Source organism: Corvus kubaryi, unplaced genomic scaffold (assembly GCF_017639235.1).
Source record: "Corvus kubaryi isolate FWS band 111438036 unplaced genomic scaffold, C.kubaryi_AGA036_p1.0 37341, whole genome shotgun sequence".
Taxonomy (NCBI): domain Eukaryota; kingdom Metazoa; phylum Chordata; class Aves; order Passeriformes; family Corvidae; genus Corvus; species Corvus kubaryi.
The window spans coordinates 12,022,997-12,040,853 of NW_024581112.1; the positions used below are offsets into that span (position 1 = coordinate 12,022,997).

At 54.0% G+C, this 17,857-nt stretch overlaps 2 protein-coding genes across 2 annotated transcripts; both read left to right on the forward strand.

Annotated features, from left to right (window-relative positions):
• The first annotated feature begins 783 nt into the window (after nt 1-783).
• LRRC23 (leucine rich repeat containing 23) lies at nt 784-7,667 on the forward strand. Its single transcript, XM_042031316.1, has 7 exons — nt 784-1,795; nt 1,872-1,984; nt 2,844-3,097; nt 3,188-3,318; nt 6,043-6,179; nt 6,772-6,994; nt 7,279-7,667. The coding sequence occupies exons 1-7, from the start codon at nt 1,448-1,450 to the stop codon at nt 7,339-7,341; spliced, it is 1,269 nt and encodes a 422-aa protein (XP_041887250.1). The 5' UTR covers nt 784-1,447; the 3' UTR covers nt 7,342-7,667.
• A 160-nt stretch (nt 7,668-7,827) lies between these two features.
• Nucleotides 7,828-17,382, forward strand: ENO2 (enolase 2). Its single transcript, XM_042031315.1, has 12 exons — nt 7,828-8,002; nt 10,856-10,947; nt 11,872-11,967; nt 12,253-12,311; nt 13,296-13,365; nt 13,531-13,664; nt 14,371-14,593; nt 15,044-15,241; nt 15,370-15,571; nt 15,773-15,881; nt 16,019-16,077; nt 16,414-17,382. Exons 2-12 carry the CDS (start codon nt 10,863-10,865, stop codon nt 16,481-16,483), a joined length of 1,305 nt encoding a protein of 434 aa, XP_041887249.1. The 5' UTR covers nt 7,828-8,002; nt 10,856-10,862; the 3' UTR covers nt 16,484-17,382.
• The last annotated feature ends 475 nt before the right edge of the window (nt 17,383-17,857 follow it).

Sequence of the window (17,857 nt, forward strand, 5' to 3'; positions counted from 1 at the left end):
AAAGTGTGAAAGTTTAATGAGAAGACGGGACAGGCTGCACTGATCAGGGGCAGGACATGGAGAAACCATCACAAACCATTTGCATGTGGCTGGCCGTTTTTATTCCTGTATCCCACATTCGTTTCCCTATAAATCACCTAGATCCCTCCCTTTCCTGCCTTTGGTTCCTGCTCTAAACACTCCCTGAGGAGTCCAGTGCAATTCCCCAGTGCTCTTCCCCTGCATCCCGTCCTGTGTCCCACACCCCTGAACTCAGTGACACCCCCAGTCCTAAAGATGCTCTGGGGCTGAGGCTCCCCTGGGAGGGGGCTGGACAGGGTGTTCCTTTCTCTGAGTCCTTAATTTGGGTTCCCACCTGCCACTGTGCCTCTGTGCCCCTCAAAATGGGCCTTTAGTGGGCCGATGGCTCCTGGGATGGGCCTGGAAGCAGCCTGGCAGGTGCTGCTTGGGCTCCCCATCCTGCCATCATCGCCCTGTGCTCCTCTGTGAGTGTGTGGGCTGGCTTTTAGCACATAACCTCCTTAATTATCAGTATAATCAGGTTTGAGATATATATAATCGAAATAAAATTTCTCTAGCTTAAAGATTTGGGTTTCCTTCTGTAATTAGGGGATGTTTAGGCAGGAAGCAAGGCAGGAAAGGAAGTGTTCATATGCAGATTAATTCTTTACTCTGAGGGCGGTGAGGCACTGGAACAGGTTGCCAGAGGAGTTGTGGCTGCCCCATCCGGAAGGTGTTCAAGGCCAGGTTGGGTGGAGCCCTCAGCAACCTGATCTAGTGGGGGATGGCAGGGGGTTGAAAGGAGATGATCTTTGAGGTTCCTTCCAGTCCAAACCATTCTGTGGTTGTGTGATAATGAGCAGGGAGTGAATTCAGATGTGTAGCACAGGAGAAGAGGTCAGCACCGGGGAGTCCAGCAGGACAAGGCAGGGGACACAGATGGCCGCTTGCTGTGCAGCCATGAGCACAGGGATGCTTTGCAGGAGGGGTGATGGCTGATGGTTGTGTGTCCAGCTCTGCTTGGACCAGCTTATCTAACACTAATGTTACCCAGGCACTACAAAGGAGCAAAGTGCACTGGAGGGAAAGGCAGCAGAGCCTTGGACTTTGCATTAACTGCAGATCACTGGTGACTGTCAGCTCTGAGTAGCCTTCCCAGCTGGTAAACACCCGGTGCTGTTGGCATCGGCTGGGCACGGGCAGCCTCAGCCTTTCCCGGCTCCACAGCCTGGAGGAGAGGGCTGGAGCAGTGTGCTCCAAAAACCCCTTCCTGGCATCCAGGTGGTCGTGTTCGGGGAGGCTTCATGCAGAGCCCAAGGCTGATCCTGCTCAACATGTTAACTAAACATTTACCAGAGGGTAAATTAGGGGTTAATTAAGCATTCACCGCCCGACTGACCACCACCCTGTGCAGCCCAGCCTGACTTTGAACCGGCCCCGTTTTGAGATGGGGAGCGCACACAGGTCCCTTCCCACCGAAATAATCCTTCGGTTCTCTGGATACGCTAACAAATGCAGATGTCACCCAGCTGAGAAGGTGGAGTGGCATCGCAGAGCGCTTGTGGTGACGCTCGGAGCTCTCCGGGCCGCGGGGAAGCGCTGCGGGGACAGCGGCGGGCCCGCCCCGGCCGTGGCTCCGCGCCCGCCCCCGTTCCCATGGCAGCGGCTGGGCCTGGGCGAGCTGCCGCCGCGGGAAGCGGCAAGCGCGGCCTGCCCCGGGAGGATGGAGGACGAGGAGCTGGAAGGGGAGGAGGAGAAGGAGGAGGATGAGGAGAGGGAGGAGGAAGAAGAAGAGGTGAGGGGGAGGCCCTCAGCACCGCCTGGCTGCGGTTGCGCCAGCGCTGGCGTTGTGCTCTCTCCTTCTCTCCCAGGAGCCGGGTCCCTGTCCCCTGACGGAGGAAGTCGTCAAGGAGGGCCTCTCTCTCCTCAGTAAGACCGGCGACGGGCTGGCCCACGCCTATGTGAAGTTTGAAGCCAAAGACAAGTGAGTGCAATGCCTGACGCGGCAGAAGCCCCTTTCTCCGTGGCCATGGAGCTGCTGTGGCGCAAGCTGGTGACCGGCCACGTGGGGTAGGAGCGTATCCAGGCCCTGCTCTCTGACCGCCTGGATTCCAGTCTGTGCCTCAGCATAGCCTGTCTATCCTCAGCCCTGGGCTGGGCACTGCCTCCACCGCGGCCAGACGCACCACTGGGAACATCAGTGTCCCCCAAGGCTGAGGGCAGCCTGCCCATCGCTCTGGACTGTGTTCTCACAGGGGGACCTGAACAGAGTGACCTCCCTACAGGCACTTCAAGAAATGTCCATTGACATCTGTCCTGCTAACTGCTAACCTTTAAGGCAGGCAGCTGTAAATACAGTGCCACAATGGCCTTGGGACATTTGACCTTGGAGCCTCAGTCTCCCCAGCACACCTGCATAACCCTGGACCTAACGAAAGCCCCAGTAGGACTGTTTCTTTCAGCAGCCTCACAGGGTATCTCAATTACCATTTTTTCCACTAGGAAAGTCCTTCCACACAGTCCTTGGTGTTGACACTACTGGCTAACAGACCCCCTCCCCAACACTTACCTTTTGCTCTGGTTGTGCCCTGTCCTGACAGATACAATTCAGTGGGAATAAGTACTCCCTCTGCCAGGAAAGCAGGTCCAATCTTACCATTCATCCTTGTTTACAGACTGGCCTGTCCCTATCACCTTTTCCTTCCTTCTCTCAGCAAGGCTTTCTCGGACAGCAGGGAAGTGGGAGGGAAGGTTGCTCTCCCTACAGGAGTGGCAAGGAGCAACCCAAAAGCTGCTAGTGGGGAAATATGTGAGGTATTTTATTCACATTCTCCCTCCCTCAGGGGCCTGACAGACATCAGCCTCCTCAAACGCTTCATTCACCTGCGGTATGTGGATTTGTCAAAGAACAAGCTGCAAGATTTGTCCCCACTGAGCAGCCTAACCCAGCTGCTTTGGCTGAAGGTGGATGGGAATCTGCTCAGCAGTGCCAGCATGCAGGAGCTGCCCTACCTCCAGGTCATCAGCTTCGATCACAACCACATCAAGGATTTGGAGGGCATTGCTCACCCCCTCCTAGCCAACCTCAGCCTGAAAGGTGATACAGACCACCTCTCTTCATTCTTGTGGGGACACTCTCTTTGAAAGGTGGGATTAACTTTGTTGTTTCTTCTCCTCTGGCACTCAGAAAATAAAATCCAGACAGTGCTGGGCCTGAGTCACGACCAGTTGTCCAGCCTGCAAGTCCTGGAGCTGCGAGGAAACAGTATAAAGACCACAGCAGGGCTCGGTGTTTCCAAGCTCAAGAAGCTCTATCTGGTAATGGATCAGCCATCCTGGGGAGTGGAACAGAGCTGCTGCAGAGCCCGGCACCTGCAGCCCAGATAGCACAACGGGAGTGGCCACGAACCTCAAATCACAGAGGAGTCGATGTTCAGTGCATCGGGTTCTTCCCTCACAGCCTCCTCCAAGGAGGGCAGTTTCCCCTTCAGGCACTGTTAGGCAAGCTTGTATTCCGTGTGCTCTGGGACCACTGGAGGTCGCTGGGCAAAGCAACAGCTCTGCTCTTTGGGTCACAAAGGGAGGCGATGCCTCTTTCTCCTCTCTGATGAGCCTAATCAAGTACTGGTTTAAAGCCAGCACAATTATATGATTCACACCTACAGCTGCCAAAAAAGAAATTGATTCAATATGCAGTGCAACTAAGATAGGAGAAGCAGTTTCTTAATACCATAAACAATTGCTTCAAGGAAGCATTTACTCCGAGATGCAAGTGAAGAGAGTATGTATGGCTTAGCCCCATGCATCACACTATGCTACAGCTTGCGAAGACTAAACAGATGTCCTGAGTCACTACCTCTTGAAAAGCAATTAAATATGAGAAAGGCTTTGAAAAATTATGTGGCTTCTTTTCATCAAGATTCCCTGGCAGAAAACACTGAGGAGATTGCTAGCTGAGATTGCCTGTAATTTTCCGGTGGAAAACTGGGATTTCATTTCTAGAGATGCTCCAAGAATGGATGAAGTGGATAAGTCACTAGATACAAAACAGCATTTCAAAGCATACCCATAACTTAGTGAGTTACTGAGGGGAAGCAAACAGGGCATCTCTATTGAGGAAAGGTTCCTGGCATGACTGAGGGGTTTCTGAGCTGCCCATGTGAAATGGGAAAATTGCAAGGGGTGATTATTAAAACTAGAACAACTGACTCTCAAGAATCTTTGGGGCTTGAATTTGTCTCCCATGTCCACCTGCTCATTAAATCATTTTGCGTGGAAATCTCTCCCAGTAATGTTTTGGTTTCTGTGCCAAGACTTTGGTTTTACTTCAGCCTTGGGTAGGTGCAGCTGATACCTCAAGGACAGGGCTCAAGACAAAAGGTTCAATTTAAGGAATTGAACCACATTTGGTTAATGTATGACATAGCTGCAGATGAAATTTAGTATGTAAAAAGTGGTATGTACTAGCAGGAAGACTACAAGCTGGCTGTGTACCATGTGGCACTTGCATCACTTTGAAGGTCACAGGAGGGCTATGTTAGCTCCTGGTTGTGGTGCAGGAGTGGTGGCAAAGGCTAACTAGAGAAAGGTGGAGTGTGCAGGAAGGGGAGAGGAAATCACGGGCAACATATGGTAACTTTCCCTAAGGAACAGGGGCATCACATCTGGGTGAAGAGCTGGTATCTAAGGGAGGGTGATGGGATGTCAGACAGAATGTTGTTTGATTTAGGGGATAAATGAAACAAGTCTGAAAAATATCCATTCTGCGTTGTCCTGCTAGTGCTTGCAGGGCCAGAGCTGGTAAAACTATTCACACTGAAGTGATGAAGAAAGTGAGAGTGATGGGAGGTTACTATTCCTTTTATAAACCAGCGATCAGTGAGCTCCCCACCCACACCAGCTCACGATTTTCTCTGAGGTACAATGTCCTAATCCTTCCTGACTGCTAAATCTGCTCACATGGCCTTCACTAAATACACAACTTTCCTCTTTTTGTCCTGGGGTTGCTCCTTTTACCTGGCCCAGCTGGTCCAGATTCTCCTTTGTCCAGTTTTCTATTAAAATCCTCCTTTTCTACAAAATGTTCTTCTCCTGAATGACTCAGTCCTAAAATGTTCTCCTATCCCACCAGTTCAGCCTGTGCCCCTTTTTTAGCCTCAGGTATTGCCCACATCATTGCTTGGGTACCTCTGAGGGAGAGAGCACAACAGCACCTCTCACCCCGTTTTTCATTCAGGTCTCAGCATCCTTAGCGACTGCAGCCCCGAGCCACATCGGCAAGGGAAGCCCTGCTCAGCTCCAGGCTGGAGAACGTGGTGGGGAGGCGATAACTCCCAGGGACACTCCAAACTTGGCCGCACAAGGCGGTGAGCAGCCTGACAGAGCAGAGCCTAGGTGCTGGCACTGCGGGGAGCCCTCGCTTGGGCAGGAGACCTCTAGTGGTCTTTTCCAGCCGAAATCCTGCTGTGAAACTAGACCTGAAATTCAGAGCTTCGGTATTTCCCTGCTTCGTTAACCCACATCCCAGTGAAGTGAATGAAATTCAGCGATGGGGAATTTTAAACTTCCTGAAGGCACAGCCCAGAGGGGTAGAAGGGACTTCTTGGTCATAGATTTCCCCCATAAGAGAGGCAGCTACTGGAGGATACCTGGACTGAGAGGGGCTGGTTACTCATCCTTTAAACACACACATTTTAGGTTCAGGTGTGCTTTCCCCTCCATGCTGTTGCTCTCTGAGGCCCAGATTTGGCACTTCCATTGAAAGGGGTGCTGTGCTGGCAGTGGAGTATTCACTTGTGGTGGTTTTGTCTCAGACACCAATGATGCTCCATGAAACACTTTTCCAGCAAACTTTTGGTCCTTAAATCTGAATCCTTAGAACCCTTAGACCCTGAACTATCTGATCTAGCTTCAGAGAAGGCTGTGTTATGAGTGGCAGGGAGTCTGAAGGGTAGAAAGAGCTTTAATGGCCAGAAATAACTGCTGTTCCCTCTCCTGTGTGTCCCCTTTTTCCTTCTCTCTTCCTGCCTCCCTGGTGCTCAGGCCCAGAACAACATTTGCAGCCTTGAAGGCCTTGAGGAGTTAGAGCAGCTGGAGACTCTGCACCTGCGTGACAACAAGCTTGAGGCCCTGGATGGATTCTCTGATAGCATGAAGTGCCTGCAGTACCTCAATCTACGGTGGGTCCTCCCTGCTCTGTGTTGGGAACAGAGATCCCTTCAACAGACTGCACTCCCATTTAGATCTTTAGAATTTTCTGGGGTTTTTTTTGGAAGTTGAAGACCTACCTGGTAGGGATGGGTTGATATTACCATCCTTGACTGGTGCTCAGCAGCTGTCTAGGCATTGTAACAGCCAGGGCCTTTCCTGGGCTTCTCAGAAAATATCTGCCTCTCTAGTCATTCTCATAGCCCACCCCAGGCTTTTCATTCCTTGCCATAAGTCAGTTGGATCCCTCGAAGCGTGTTCTCTGTGTTCTGCCTGCAAATGCCTTTTAGTTCTTGGCGTTTGCCATGCGGGGCCATGGTGATGTCACACGGTTCAATGGACTGTCTGAGCACAGAGGAATCCAGAGGAGATGTCCTTTTTGTCCCTCAGTCTGGGGAGCTGCAGACAGATCTGGATCTTAGGTGACAGATCTATGGTCTAAGGTCTATGGTCCCTCATGCTGCTAAGTTTTGCTTTGTCTGTCTTGTCCACTTACTGTTCCAAAGGGATTTCACTACTTGCATGGGTCTCCTTCCCCTGCTCTCTGTGCTTCCTTTTCTTCAGGAGCAATGGGATCAGAAGCTTTCAGGAGGTGGAAAAACTGCAGGTTCTCCCCATGCTGCAGGCACTGGTGCTGATGGACAATCCATGCGCTGAAGAACCCGATTACCGGCTGGAGGTCCTGTCCCGGCTGCCACAGCTGCAACGCCTCGACAAGGAATTCATTGAGGAAGATGAGCGGGAAGAGGCAGAGCAAATCCGTCGGACAAGGCTGGAAAAAAAAAAGGTGAGAGCAACACGATGTGGGGATGAGAAGGAGGTGAAGAGAAAGAAAAAGGATCAAACATGCTGATAAAGCTTCTCCTCCAGTGTATTACGTGAGGAGAAGGGTGAGGGATGTCAGTCTTAAGAGCACAAGGGCCTGAAAAAGAGGCCAGGCTTTTCAGCCTGGTTGTGGTGGCCAGCATGCAACCCTGCTGCCATTCCTGACCCCACTAGCAGAAGGGGGCAGTGAAAGGGGAAGAGACATTGGGCATGGAGTCATTAACTTCTTCCTCTTCCCTACTTCAGGAAATGGAAGGATCTCTCAGGGATGATGCGACTCTTCCGGACATGGAAGAATTTCTTGAGTGACTGAGTGGCCCGTTTTTAACACCTGTTCCCAGAGGCTGTCAGGATGTGGAGATGCCTTTCCCCATATGTGAGGCTGGGAAAGTAAGAGCTGTAGGTACCAGCTTCACCTCATTTTACTCTGGAGAAACAAGGAGTGCTACCCACCCTGGTCCTGGAAGCTGCCCTGAGGCACTGCAGTGTTTTTGCAGTCACTGCACTGATATGTTCTATTCTCTGTAGGCCTGAGAGGGGAAAGGGGAGAGTTACAGGTTCTGTGGTTCGATTTATGACTCCCAAAAATCCTGCAAGATTTTCTGATTTGAATAAAAGTAATTAATGAGCCTGGAGTGACTGGAATTGTTTATCCTGCACACCCACTCCTATTCCCTGGCTCTCTCACCCTCATCTGTCTACGTCTATCCCTTGCTGCCTGCCTCTCTCTCTCTCTCTCCATCCCCTACGTGCTGTTTGCAAAGCTTTGCTAAATCCTGACTCATCGCAGCTCTGGGTCACATGCTGCTGTCCCGGCCCTATCAGGGGCGTCTCCATCCTGCTGCTGCCGCCACCGTTGGCTTAGAGGACACATCATCTCCCCTTGAGGTCCTGCATCCCTCCTCAGCTTCGTCCTCTCTCCTTTCTACCAGCACTTTCTCAATCTCTCGTCCACCCCTGCCCTAGGAAGGTAAGTGTCTCCCCACGGCCAGCACCCCCTCACCGCATGCATGTTTCTGGTGCCCACCTTGTGCCCTCCACACCCCACACGCACTTTGGGGTCCCTGCGGAGAAGGATCACGGTGAGCGGCATTAACAACTAAACTCCCCTCACTTCCTCCCCCTGCTCCTCCCACCTCTCTCTCCTCACCCCCATCCTTCTGACTTTTCTTTCGTATTTTAATTTCAGGTACTCCCTCCTTCCCAAGCCCCCCCACCCCCCCGCCCTTTCCCCTCCCGGCAGTCATCATTTCAGACGTGAACCCAGGGAATTGCAGGAGCGGGGGCAACCAACGAAGATAGGTGGTGCTCCCAAGGGCACTGTCGGGAGGTGCTGCGGGATGGAGCTTTCCCGGGGGGAGGGGTGCTAGTGGGGAGAAGGCAACGCTCAGCCTGGGCACCGCCGGGGAAAGGATCCAGCCTCAAAGCGGACCAGCCTCCCCGGTCTCCCGAGGTGTTGACATAAACACGGGCGCTCAGGGAGGGGGAGGGAGGAGAGGGGATGTTTTCCTATTTGCACAGCCCCACACCACAGGGGAGGGGGAGAGCAGGGAGAGGAGCTGACAGTCAGGCAAGCAATAGCTGCATCAGTCACGACACTGCAGCAGTGCGGGCTTCCTGGGAGCAGTGCCCAGCCCGGGGGAATCGCAGCACACACGGGACTGGTGGCGGTGCCTTGGAGGAAAGGTCTTCACCGTGCTGGCCTGGCGGGGACAGGGAATTGCTGCCAGCGCCAGCTCCACAGGAAGGCACTGCAGCAGCGTATGCTGCCCAGCCCCTGTTCACGGGGGGCTGCACAGCCTCCTCTCTCTTCCTGGATGTGGTCTGTGGCTTCCCAGCTATGGCTCCATCCCAATCCCTTATCCCAGCTTATCCGCCTCTGACCTCCTTTCAGGACAGTGCAGCTGATGCCAGGGATTTCAGGGTGGTTCTGCTCAAAAGAGAGCAAACACAGGGGACATGGGGCAGCAACACAAGTGGAGAAAAGGGTTTAAAGGACTACAAGGGAGAGGAGATCATGCAAGTGATGGGGTGGGGCAGGCAAGGCTGGATTTGGGCTTGTCATTTGGCTTCCTCAGAGCTGGCTCCAAGAAGGGCAGGTGGATGTGGCCACAGGGATGTGACATGGGGCAACGTGACCACATAAGCAGAGAGGCACAGCATCTGGCAGGGCTCTGCTGTCAAAGATGGCTTTAAGCGGGGTCCTGTCCCTCTCTACCCAGTGGGGGCTGTTGAGGCATGGCCGGGACACTGCTGCAAAAGGAAGCTCACGGCTGGCTGCGCCGGCACGACTCTGGAGGAAGTTCCTGTGGTGTGTGCCAGATGGTGTCAGGAGCACTGCCAAAGCGGCTGATGGGGGATCCCAGCCCAGATGGACATGGTGGAGGGCCCTGTGCAGGCTCCAGAGAACCCTGGAGTCGCTGCCTGAAACTCCCCACACGAGAAGCTCTGGCTGAAAGTTCAGAGCAGCAGCAGGATTTCCTCACAGCCCTGTGATTTCCACCCACCCTGGGCAGTGGGGTCAAGCGCTGACTCTGGCTTCCCCATCCTGCTCCTCAGCTCCCCTCAGTGCTGTGATGTGCTGCTTCAAGCTCATTCCCCCCCTGCCCCTGTGCTGGCTGTAGCCCTGCTCACACACACCACGGGGAGGTCCTGGCTGGGGCTCTGTGACTACCCCGGCCTCTGCCAGCCCTGCTCAGGGTTGAGGGAATCATCTGTGGGAGCCAGGGGAGGAAAACCTGGCAGTGTTGGGAGCATGGGGGGACACACCTTACTGCAGCACCCTGGCACTGCACAGACCCGCAGCCGGGGGAATGAGAAGGTGGCATGGGAGGAATGAGCTGGTTTGGAACCCCTAGAGAGCAAACTGCAGCAAGAGAAGCTCTTTCAAACAGCCATCATCACCCACCAGCATGTTTTCTACTTCAGGTGCCTCAAAATACTAGGCTTCCTCACCCTCCTCATCCAACAGAGATCCAGCCCAGTCTCATCTGCTTCCCCTTCAGGAGCAGAGGGAAGGGTAAGGGTTGGCAGCTGGGCCAGGTCCCCGCTCTCTTCAGAGCCCTCTTTGCCATATCTGAGCGACTGTGGCCTCCAGCAAGATGGTTCCTTGGGCTGCCAGGCTCCACGCTCCTACTGCCCTGGCACAGCCTGACCCTGCAGCTCACGGGGGACACAGAGGCTGAGCAGGCACTCGACAGGGGGACATGGCTGGGGTCTGGGACAGTCAGGCTGGGATGGCTCCCCCGCCGTGGGCTGGAGAGGGGCTGGGGGTCCCCACTGGCTGGCTGCCCCCCTGCCCTGCCCATCACGCTCGGCTGGCTCCCTGCTCCCTGCACAGGGACGCAGCAGCCGCTTGCTGTCTGGCCTGGCAGGCACTGTCCTCGCCTCCCGGCAAGGGGACAGGAGATGCCAGGAGCTGGTGCCCCGTCCTTGACGCCAGAGCCAGGGGCACCTCCCCGCTGTGCCAGCTGATCCCTCCCTGTCTGCTGCCCGTGGCACCCTCCCCATCCCTGCCATCCAGGCTCATATTGGGTGCTCTGCTGTGACGCAGGGAGAGAGGCAGAGAGAGCTCCCAGTTTGTCATCTGCAGCAGAGGGACAGAGTAAATTCAAATAGATAGCCAGTTCCTGGGAAAATGTTTGTAGATTCCTGTAGTCTGGGTGAATTTCTAAATTTCCTGGGGCAAATAGTTTTAGCCCAAATTTCTAAGCTCACTTTTCCTTTAATTTCCTTCTCTCTGTCAGTCTAGACATAGTAGGGGTGAGCACCACATCCTGGAGCCTCTCAGAGCTGAACATATCCTGTCCTCTTCTCTCCACAGACTCACCATGGCAGTCGAGAGGATCCATGCCCGCGAGATCCTGGACTCCCGTGGGAACCCCACTGTTGAGGTGGACCTGTACACACACAAAGGTATGAGGCTGAGGATGATGAAAGACGGAGGGAAAGCCCTGCCCACCGCAGCAGAGCTGGTGCTGTGCAGCAGCCTGGCATGCCGAGAGCATGGAGGGTCCTCACTGGTGAACCCCCAGCAGACAGCAAGCCAGGGGAAGAGGCAGAGACCAAAGCTCTGCTCATGACTCTGCTTGTGCCTGTGCTCAGCAGCTCTGCACATGTGCCAGGCAAATCACGACAAGACAGCTGGCTGTCCTGTATGTGACCTGAGCCATGCACCTGCTCGTAGCAGGGATGGAAGGTTTTTTTATCATAAATATTTATGCACCTTCTCATCATCCCCCTGCTGCAGCTGTGCTTTTAGTCCTGGGGCACAGTGGAAGTTTGGTAGCACATCCATGGCCGTGCTCATGGTAGGGGTAAAGCTCTGTCCCTGAGATCTCTGTGCAGGTGTGTCCATGCATGGGTCTCAACTGGAAGAGCTGCATTTGCACTGGGCCCAAAACTACTTGGGCTGAGGGACGAGGAGCAGTGAGAGGCCAGAGCAGGCATCCAACCATTGTCTTCCTTCTTCAGTGAGGCAGAAACCTCAGTCTGAGGGGGAGGAAGCTGAGGGTGGCTTTGAGTCAGGCTGCCTCTGGAACCAGGAGGAGGGCTGAGGAACCTGACTTCCACTCGTCATACACAGTTCTGGGATCAGTGCAAATCTCTGGGTGCCTGACATCCAGGTTCCTCAGTCTGGAAGCCCTGGGTGCATTTATTTCTGCCACTGAGGTGCTCCACCTCTGAGAAGACCAGCCACGAGCAGCCAGCCAGTGGGGCCATCCATTTGCACAAGCAGCTGCTGCATCCTTCCCTGTGAAAGCAGGGCAGAAGCAGGTGCATGAGGGTTTTTCCTCTTCACCCTCTGCTTGTCTCACACCTCGTTTTGCTGTTTCCCAGGCATGTTTCGTGCAGCTGTCCCCAGTGGAGCGTCCACTGGTATCTATGAAGCGCTGGAGCTGCGAGACAATGACAAGTCACGTTTCCTTGGAAAAGGTGGGGAGATGCCTGCTCCACAGCTCATCCTCGGGGCTGCCTGTGTGTGGGGCTCTGCTGGAGGGTACTGCCCATCCATCAGTGTGACACGGATGTGTCCCACTGCCCTCAGCGAGACCACAGAGGCACAGACCTAGTGTAAAGTGAAAGATCAGGCCTCGATCTTCCCTTGCTGTCTCCCTCTCTCAGTCTCTCTATCCGTCCTCTCCCTCCCTCTTTCCACTCCTCTCTGCCTCACTCTCTGTCTCTCTCTCTCTTTCTTTCTCTGCCTCTTCCCTTCTTTAGGGGTCCTGCAGGCCGTGGATCATATCAACAGCACTGTCGCCCCAGCTCTTGTGGGCTCTGTAAGGATTTCTCTTTGTTCTCCCTTGTCCAACGCTTACTCTGGTCCATCTCTGTCCCCTGATCTCTGTCTCTGCCTCTCTTCATCTCACTGGGTTGACAGACATAGCGATGCTCTCTGTGAACCTGGGCACACCCCTCCTGCCCTCCATGCCTGTGTGTGTCCACAGCAATCTTTTCTCTGGGAGGAAAGGATTTAACGCTTCCTGGTCTACCGCAGCATCTGTGCAGTCTAACTAGTCCCCCCGGGTGCTCCCTGTAGAGCTCACTCCCTCTTTCAGCTGTGCTCCCCCTCAAGCACTGAATCACATCCACATGTCTGTGGCCTCATCCTGGTGTGGTGAGCAATGGTTGTATCGTGCAGGGTCTGGCACAGCCTTGCAGAGCAGTGGTGTCACATCTGCAGCCTGTTTACACCTGAAGACCTGGAGCCTGCTTTGAGGAGAGCTGAGCTGAAGCCACATATTACACGCCATGTAGCCATGGTTGGCTCTGGCCGAGAGCCCAGTTCTCTCCACCCCTGAAAAATGCCCAACCTGGTGGAGGGCTGCCTGTGTTGGGTCTAATCTTGCTCTCCACCTCCCTCATGGGGATGGCTCCATCCAGTCTACATTCGCTTGCTTGAGGTTGAACATGTTCTGTTGTTCTGCCTAGCTTCTGTGTGGCCACAGCACCACAAAGCTCCCTGGAAGCTGCCAAAAGGCTGGGTAATTCCCCAAGGGAGTCCTGTGCCCCCAGTAAAGCGTGGCCTTGCCTGGGCTCCACCGTGGGTATATCTACACTGCACTGCAGCAACACCATCGTGGTTACCTAACCTGACTAAATACCAAGGCAGCAGTTTCCAGAGCTTTGTGTGTATATGTTCCTCCACAAGCTGAAAAGGTCCTTGTACCCCCCAGCTTCTCCATCAACACCTGCTTTCCCGCACACCAGAGCCAGCAGCTATTCCAATCATCCCCTTCTCAGGAGCTATTTCTTTCTTGCAGGGCCTCTCTGTTGTGGATCAAGAGAAGATAGACAATCTGATGCTTGAGATGGACGGCACAGAGAACAAATGTAATTCCTCCCTCTTTTTGGCTGGGAAGTTATGAGCGTGGGAGGCTGCAGGGCTAGAGCAGGGGACACTGTCAGAGCTGTGGTGAGCCCAAGCCTGAGCTGGCAAGGGCACCCACTGGGCAGGATATTTCCACCTGAAAAGTTGATCTCCTCCTTTGCCCACAGCCAAGTTTGGTGCCAACGCTATCCTGGGAGTTTCGCTGGCCGTGTGCAAGGCGGGAGCTGCGGAGAAGGATGTGCCCCTGTACCGGCACATCGCTGACCTGGCCGGCAACTCTGACCTCATCCTTCCTGTGCCAGTAAGACTCCTCTGTCCTTGACATCTGCCTTCAGAAAGTCCAAAAGAGTGGTATTTCCAAAAGAAATTTCAAAGGTGTTAGGAGGTAGATAAGGAAGGGATATGGGACTGAAACATCAGCTGAGTGCACTGCACTTGTCAGGGAAGCAAACCAAGGCCTGAGATTTGTCAAGTTTCAATTGGAAGAAAGGAACCTGAGGAGGATACAGCAGAGGTTGTGGTGGGGGGCTGATTGAGGATCTCATTCTTAGCACAGGAACCAGAGAGCATCATGCAAACCCTCTGGAGCACAGTTCAGAACAAGGGCATATGGGTCTTCACACCAGGGGAAGCTGCCTTGAGAAACTCCTTCACAAAGGATGTTGTGGATGCTAAAATTTTCTCAGGGTCAAGAAAAAAGGTCCTGGAAGAGAGACTTACAGCATTGTTGATAAACACGTACAGGTTAACACCGCATAGATAAACACACATAGCTCAGGAGATCTCTGAGAGGGAAACAGGTGGGAAAATCCTCTCCAACCATCTGCTTTGAGCCACTACGGGAAGGAAGACTCCAGGCTTATGTGCCTTTGGTCTGATGGTTGTAGCTAATATGCTTATGTTAGCCTGTGGGATGTGGCACGAATGGGCATGGTGACACATCTGAGAGCCACCTCTAAGGGGTGCCAAGACCGGTTCAGCTCTGACTCTGTTATGGACTCTTCCAGGCTTTCAACGTGATCAATGGAGGTTCCCACGCAGGCAACAAACTGGCCATGCAGGAGTTCATGATCCTGCCCGTGGGAGCCGAAAGCTTCCGTGATGCCATGCGCATCGGGGCTGAAGTCTATCACAACCTCAAGAGCGTCATCAAGGAGAAGTATGGCAAAGATGCTACCAATGTGGGTGATGAGGGAGGCTTTGCCCCCAACATCCTGGAAAATAGCGAAGGTGAGAGCCCTACAGAGATGGGGTACCCCTGCCTGGAATGCTATGGGTTCCTATGCTCAGCTCACAGCATTCCCCAGACTAATTCAAAAGATGATGCCTCAGTGTCACTGACCTCCTGTATTAGGAGTGTTTCTAAGCTCCCTCTCCTTGGGGTGGCCTCGATCTGTCACAGCCTCTCCATACAAACCTTTTATGCATGTGCACACTTTTACGAGGCCTTCCACAACCTTGTCTTTGAGCTGTGGGATTGCATTTTAATTCCTCCTTGTCCTTTTGGACACAGCCTCTACAGCTCCTTGGCATGTTTCTGTTGCGCTCTGGGCTCCCTTCTACCTCTCCATCATACCACCAGACTCTTAGTGGCTCTAGGGACCTCTCCAGGGGAGGATCCCACCAAAAGGCAGAGCTCTCTGCATGGGCTGACTCTCCTGACTGCAATTCTCCTCTCAGCTCTGGAGCTGCTCAAGGAAGCTATTGACAAGGCAGGCTACACGGACAAGATTGTCATTGGTATGGATGTGGCAGCCTCCGAGTTCTACCGTGATGGCAAATACGACCTGGACTTCAAGTCCCCAGATGACCCAAGCCGCTACATTTCTGGAGATGAGCTGGGCGACCTCTACCAAAGCTTTGTACGTGATTACCCAGGTGAGCTGCTGTGCAGGGCAGTAGGGAACCAGCACTGGGGCTGCGCACTGACCAGGCACAAACGCTCTGTGTTTTTGGAGTGGGAAGGGAGGCAGCTTTGACTCGTGTCTCTTCTGTTGTCCTTTCAGTGGTCTCCATTGAGGATCCCTTTGACCAAGATGACTGGGAGGCCTGGTCTAAGTTCACTGCTAATGTGGGGATTCAGATAGTGGGAGATGACCTGACAGTGACAAACCCCAAGCGCATCGAGCGAGCTGTTGAGGAGAAAGCCTGCAACTGCCTCCTGCTCAAAGTCAACCAGATTGGATCTGTCACAGAGGCCATCCAAGCGTAAGTCCAGCCCACTGCCCTTGTTGTCCTGTGAATGATGAACCACAGCAAGGTGTCACACTATGCACTGGGTCAATAGCCTTGTGTCTCTACAAGAGTGTAGGATGCTGGGAGTGGGAGCACAGGGTCCCTGGATCTTACCCTGTGCACGTGGTGGCTATAGGAGTAGGAGCTACTGACTGCATTTCTCGCTTCCTGCAGCTGCAAGTTGGCCCAGGAGAATGGATGGGGTGTGATGGTGAGCCACCGATCTGGGGAGACTGAAGATACCTTCATTGCTGATCTGGTTGTAGGACTGTGCACTGGGCAGGTAGGTGAACCCCAGGCCATGCACAGGCCTGGAGGAAAGCAAAGGGGTGTCAAAACAGAATCCCCTGCTCTGCCATGGGAAACTGGTACAAATCATAACAGTGTCTTACAGTGTTTGCTTTGGGGAATGCTTTACAGATAAAGACGGGTGCTCCCTGCAGGTCTGAACGCCTGGCTAAATACAACCAGCTCATGAGGTAAGGGGCTCCAGGGATGGGAATGCAGAAGAGAGAACGGGGGAGTGACTAATTGGGTGGGAGAAGCTGAAAGCCCAAGGGTAGACGGGACTCGTGGGTGAAATGCTATAAAGACAAGGCACAGAGATGACAGCAGGATCCCAGGGAGGCCGCTGGGGCAGACCCTTTTCCTCCTTCTTGGTATGAGGGTGCAGCCCTGCAGGCACAGCAGCTGGCAGGAGCTGAGCTCCTCGGGCACACGTCAGCTTCCTGCTGATGAGCTGCCTCTCCGGTGCCCTGGTGCCTCCAATGCTCCCTCACTACAAGGGCCTGATGTGTGCTGTCTCTCTCCTGCAGGATTGAGGAAGAGCTTGGCGATGAAGCACGCTTCGCTGGACACAACTTTCGCAACCCAAGTGTTCTTTGAACATTGTCCCCAGGGCACAGCCACCCTGCTGCTCTTTCCCACCTCACAGACTCTGAACCCCCCTTTCCTTCCACTGCTCCCTTTTTTGCTCTTTCTCCCCACTCTGTCACCTGGTTTCCTCTCACCTCGAAACCCCTCGAGTTCAGGTGTCCCCGGCTAGATGTACCCAGGTGAAGGATGAGAGAGCGGCCTACACCCTGTCCCTTGCTGTGGGGTCATAAGCATTCCTGGATCTAGGCATTGTGTGTCTCTGTTGTTTGTGCAGGGCCACGCCTGGGCCCCTCTGCTCACGTGTCAGACCACGGGAGCATCTGCCCGTGTGTTCCCTCGTACGCCGAAGCATGTGCGGTGACCATCTGTGCGTCGGCCGGTGTGCTCGGACACTGCCGCTCCCGTAGCTGTGTCCAGCCGAGTGTTGCCAGCGGCTCGCTCTCGTTGTGCATGTGTGTAGGTGTGTGTACGTGTCCTGGCCTACGGCGTCCCTGTGCCCCAGGCGTGTGTCTGCACCGAGCCCCGGTGGGACCCGCGCGTCCCTCGCCTCCGCCCTGGCAGTGTCGTGTTGGGCTGTGCTGTGTTGGGCTGTGCTTGCCGGCAGCTTAGCGTTGAAGTGCACTGCTGTCCCACACCGGGTGTGCGTGTGTGTGCGTGTGTGTGTGTGCTGTCAGTCTCTGGCTCAGCACATAGTACTGTGGGGCAATATATTAAAGCACATCCGTGAACAAACCCATGCTCTCATTTGCTTCTTGTGACCTTTTTCTCTCTGTTCCCTTCCCTCTTGCACCCCTTCACCCTCCCCTCCGCCCACAATGTCTGCTTCACCTTCTGGACAGCCCCTGCTCAGCTGAGCAACAGACAAACTACAGATCCCTAAACTCTATTAAAATGTATTTCACACCTGAGTTGCCTGACTTGGCCTGATGTTTATCTCTAGATGCCAGTGTTTGGGAAATGGGGACGTTTTGCCATCAGAGCAGGAGATGCTCACACAGAAAGGTAACAAAGCAGAGGGGACTGGCAAGGGGAAGAAAAGGCCCAGCTACCCTCATCTGCTTTCACAGCTTTGTCCCACAGCCAGACTGCTCTGACGGCCACCAGCTGGGAAACACCAGAGGGAAGGCATGTGGGATGACTTGCCCCTGTCGTCTCCACCAAACCATGTTGTAGCTGCTGTGCAGGGATTTTAATCGTGCCTTCCACTGATGTAAAGACCTCAGGGTGGGCCCCCAGTCCACTGGACTCAAGTGATGGTAGACTGCAATGGCAAGTCTTTGAGAGGGAAAAAGCTGATTGTCCTCCCCCAAAAGGGGCTAGTAGAGCAGTGACTAGAGGCGTAGGTGGGGTGTTAGTCTCTCTCAGTTCCATCTGGTTTCACAG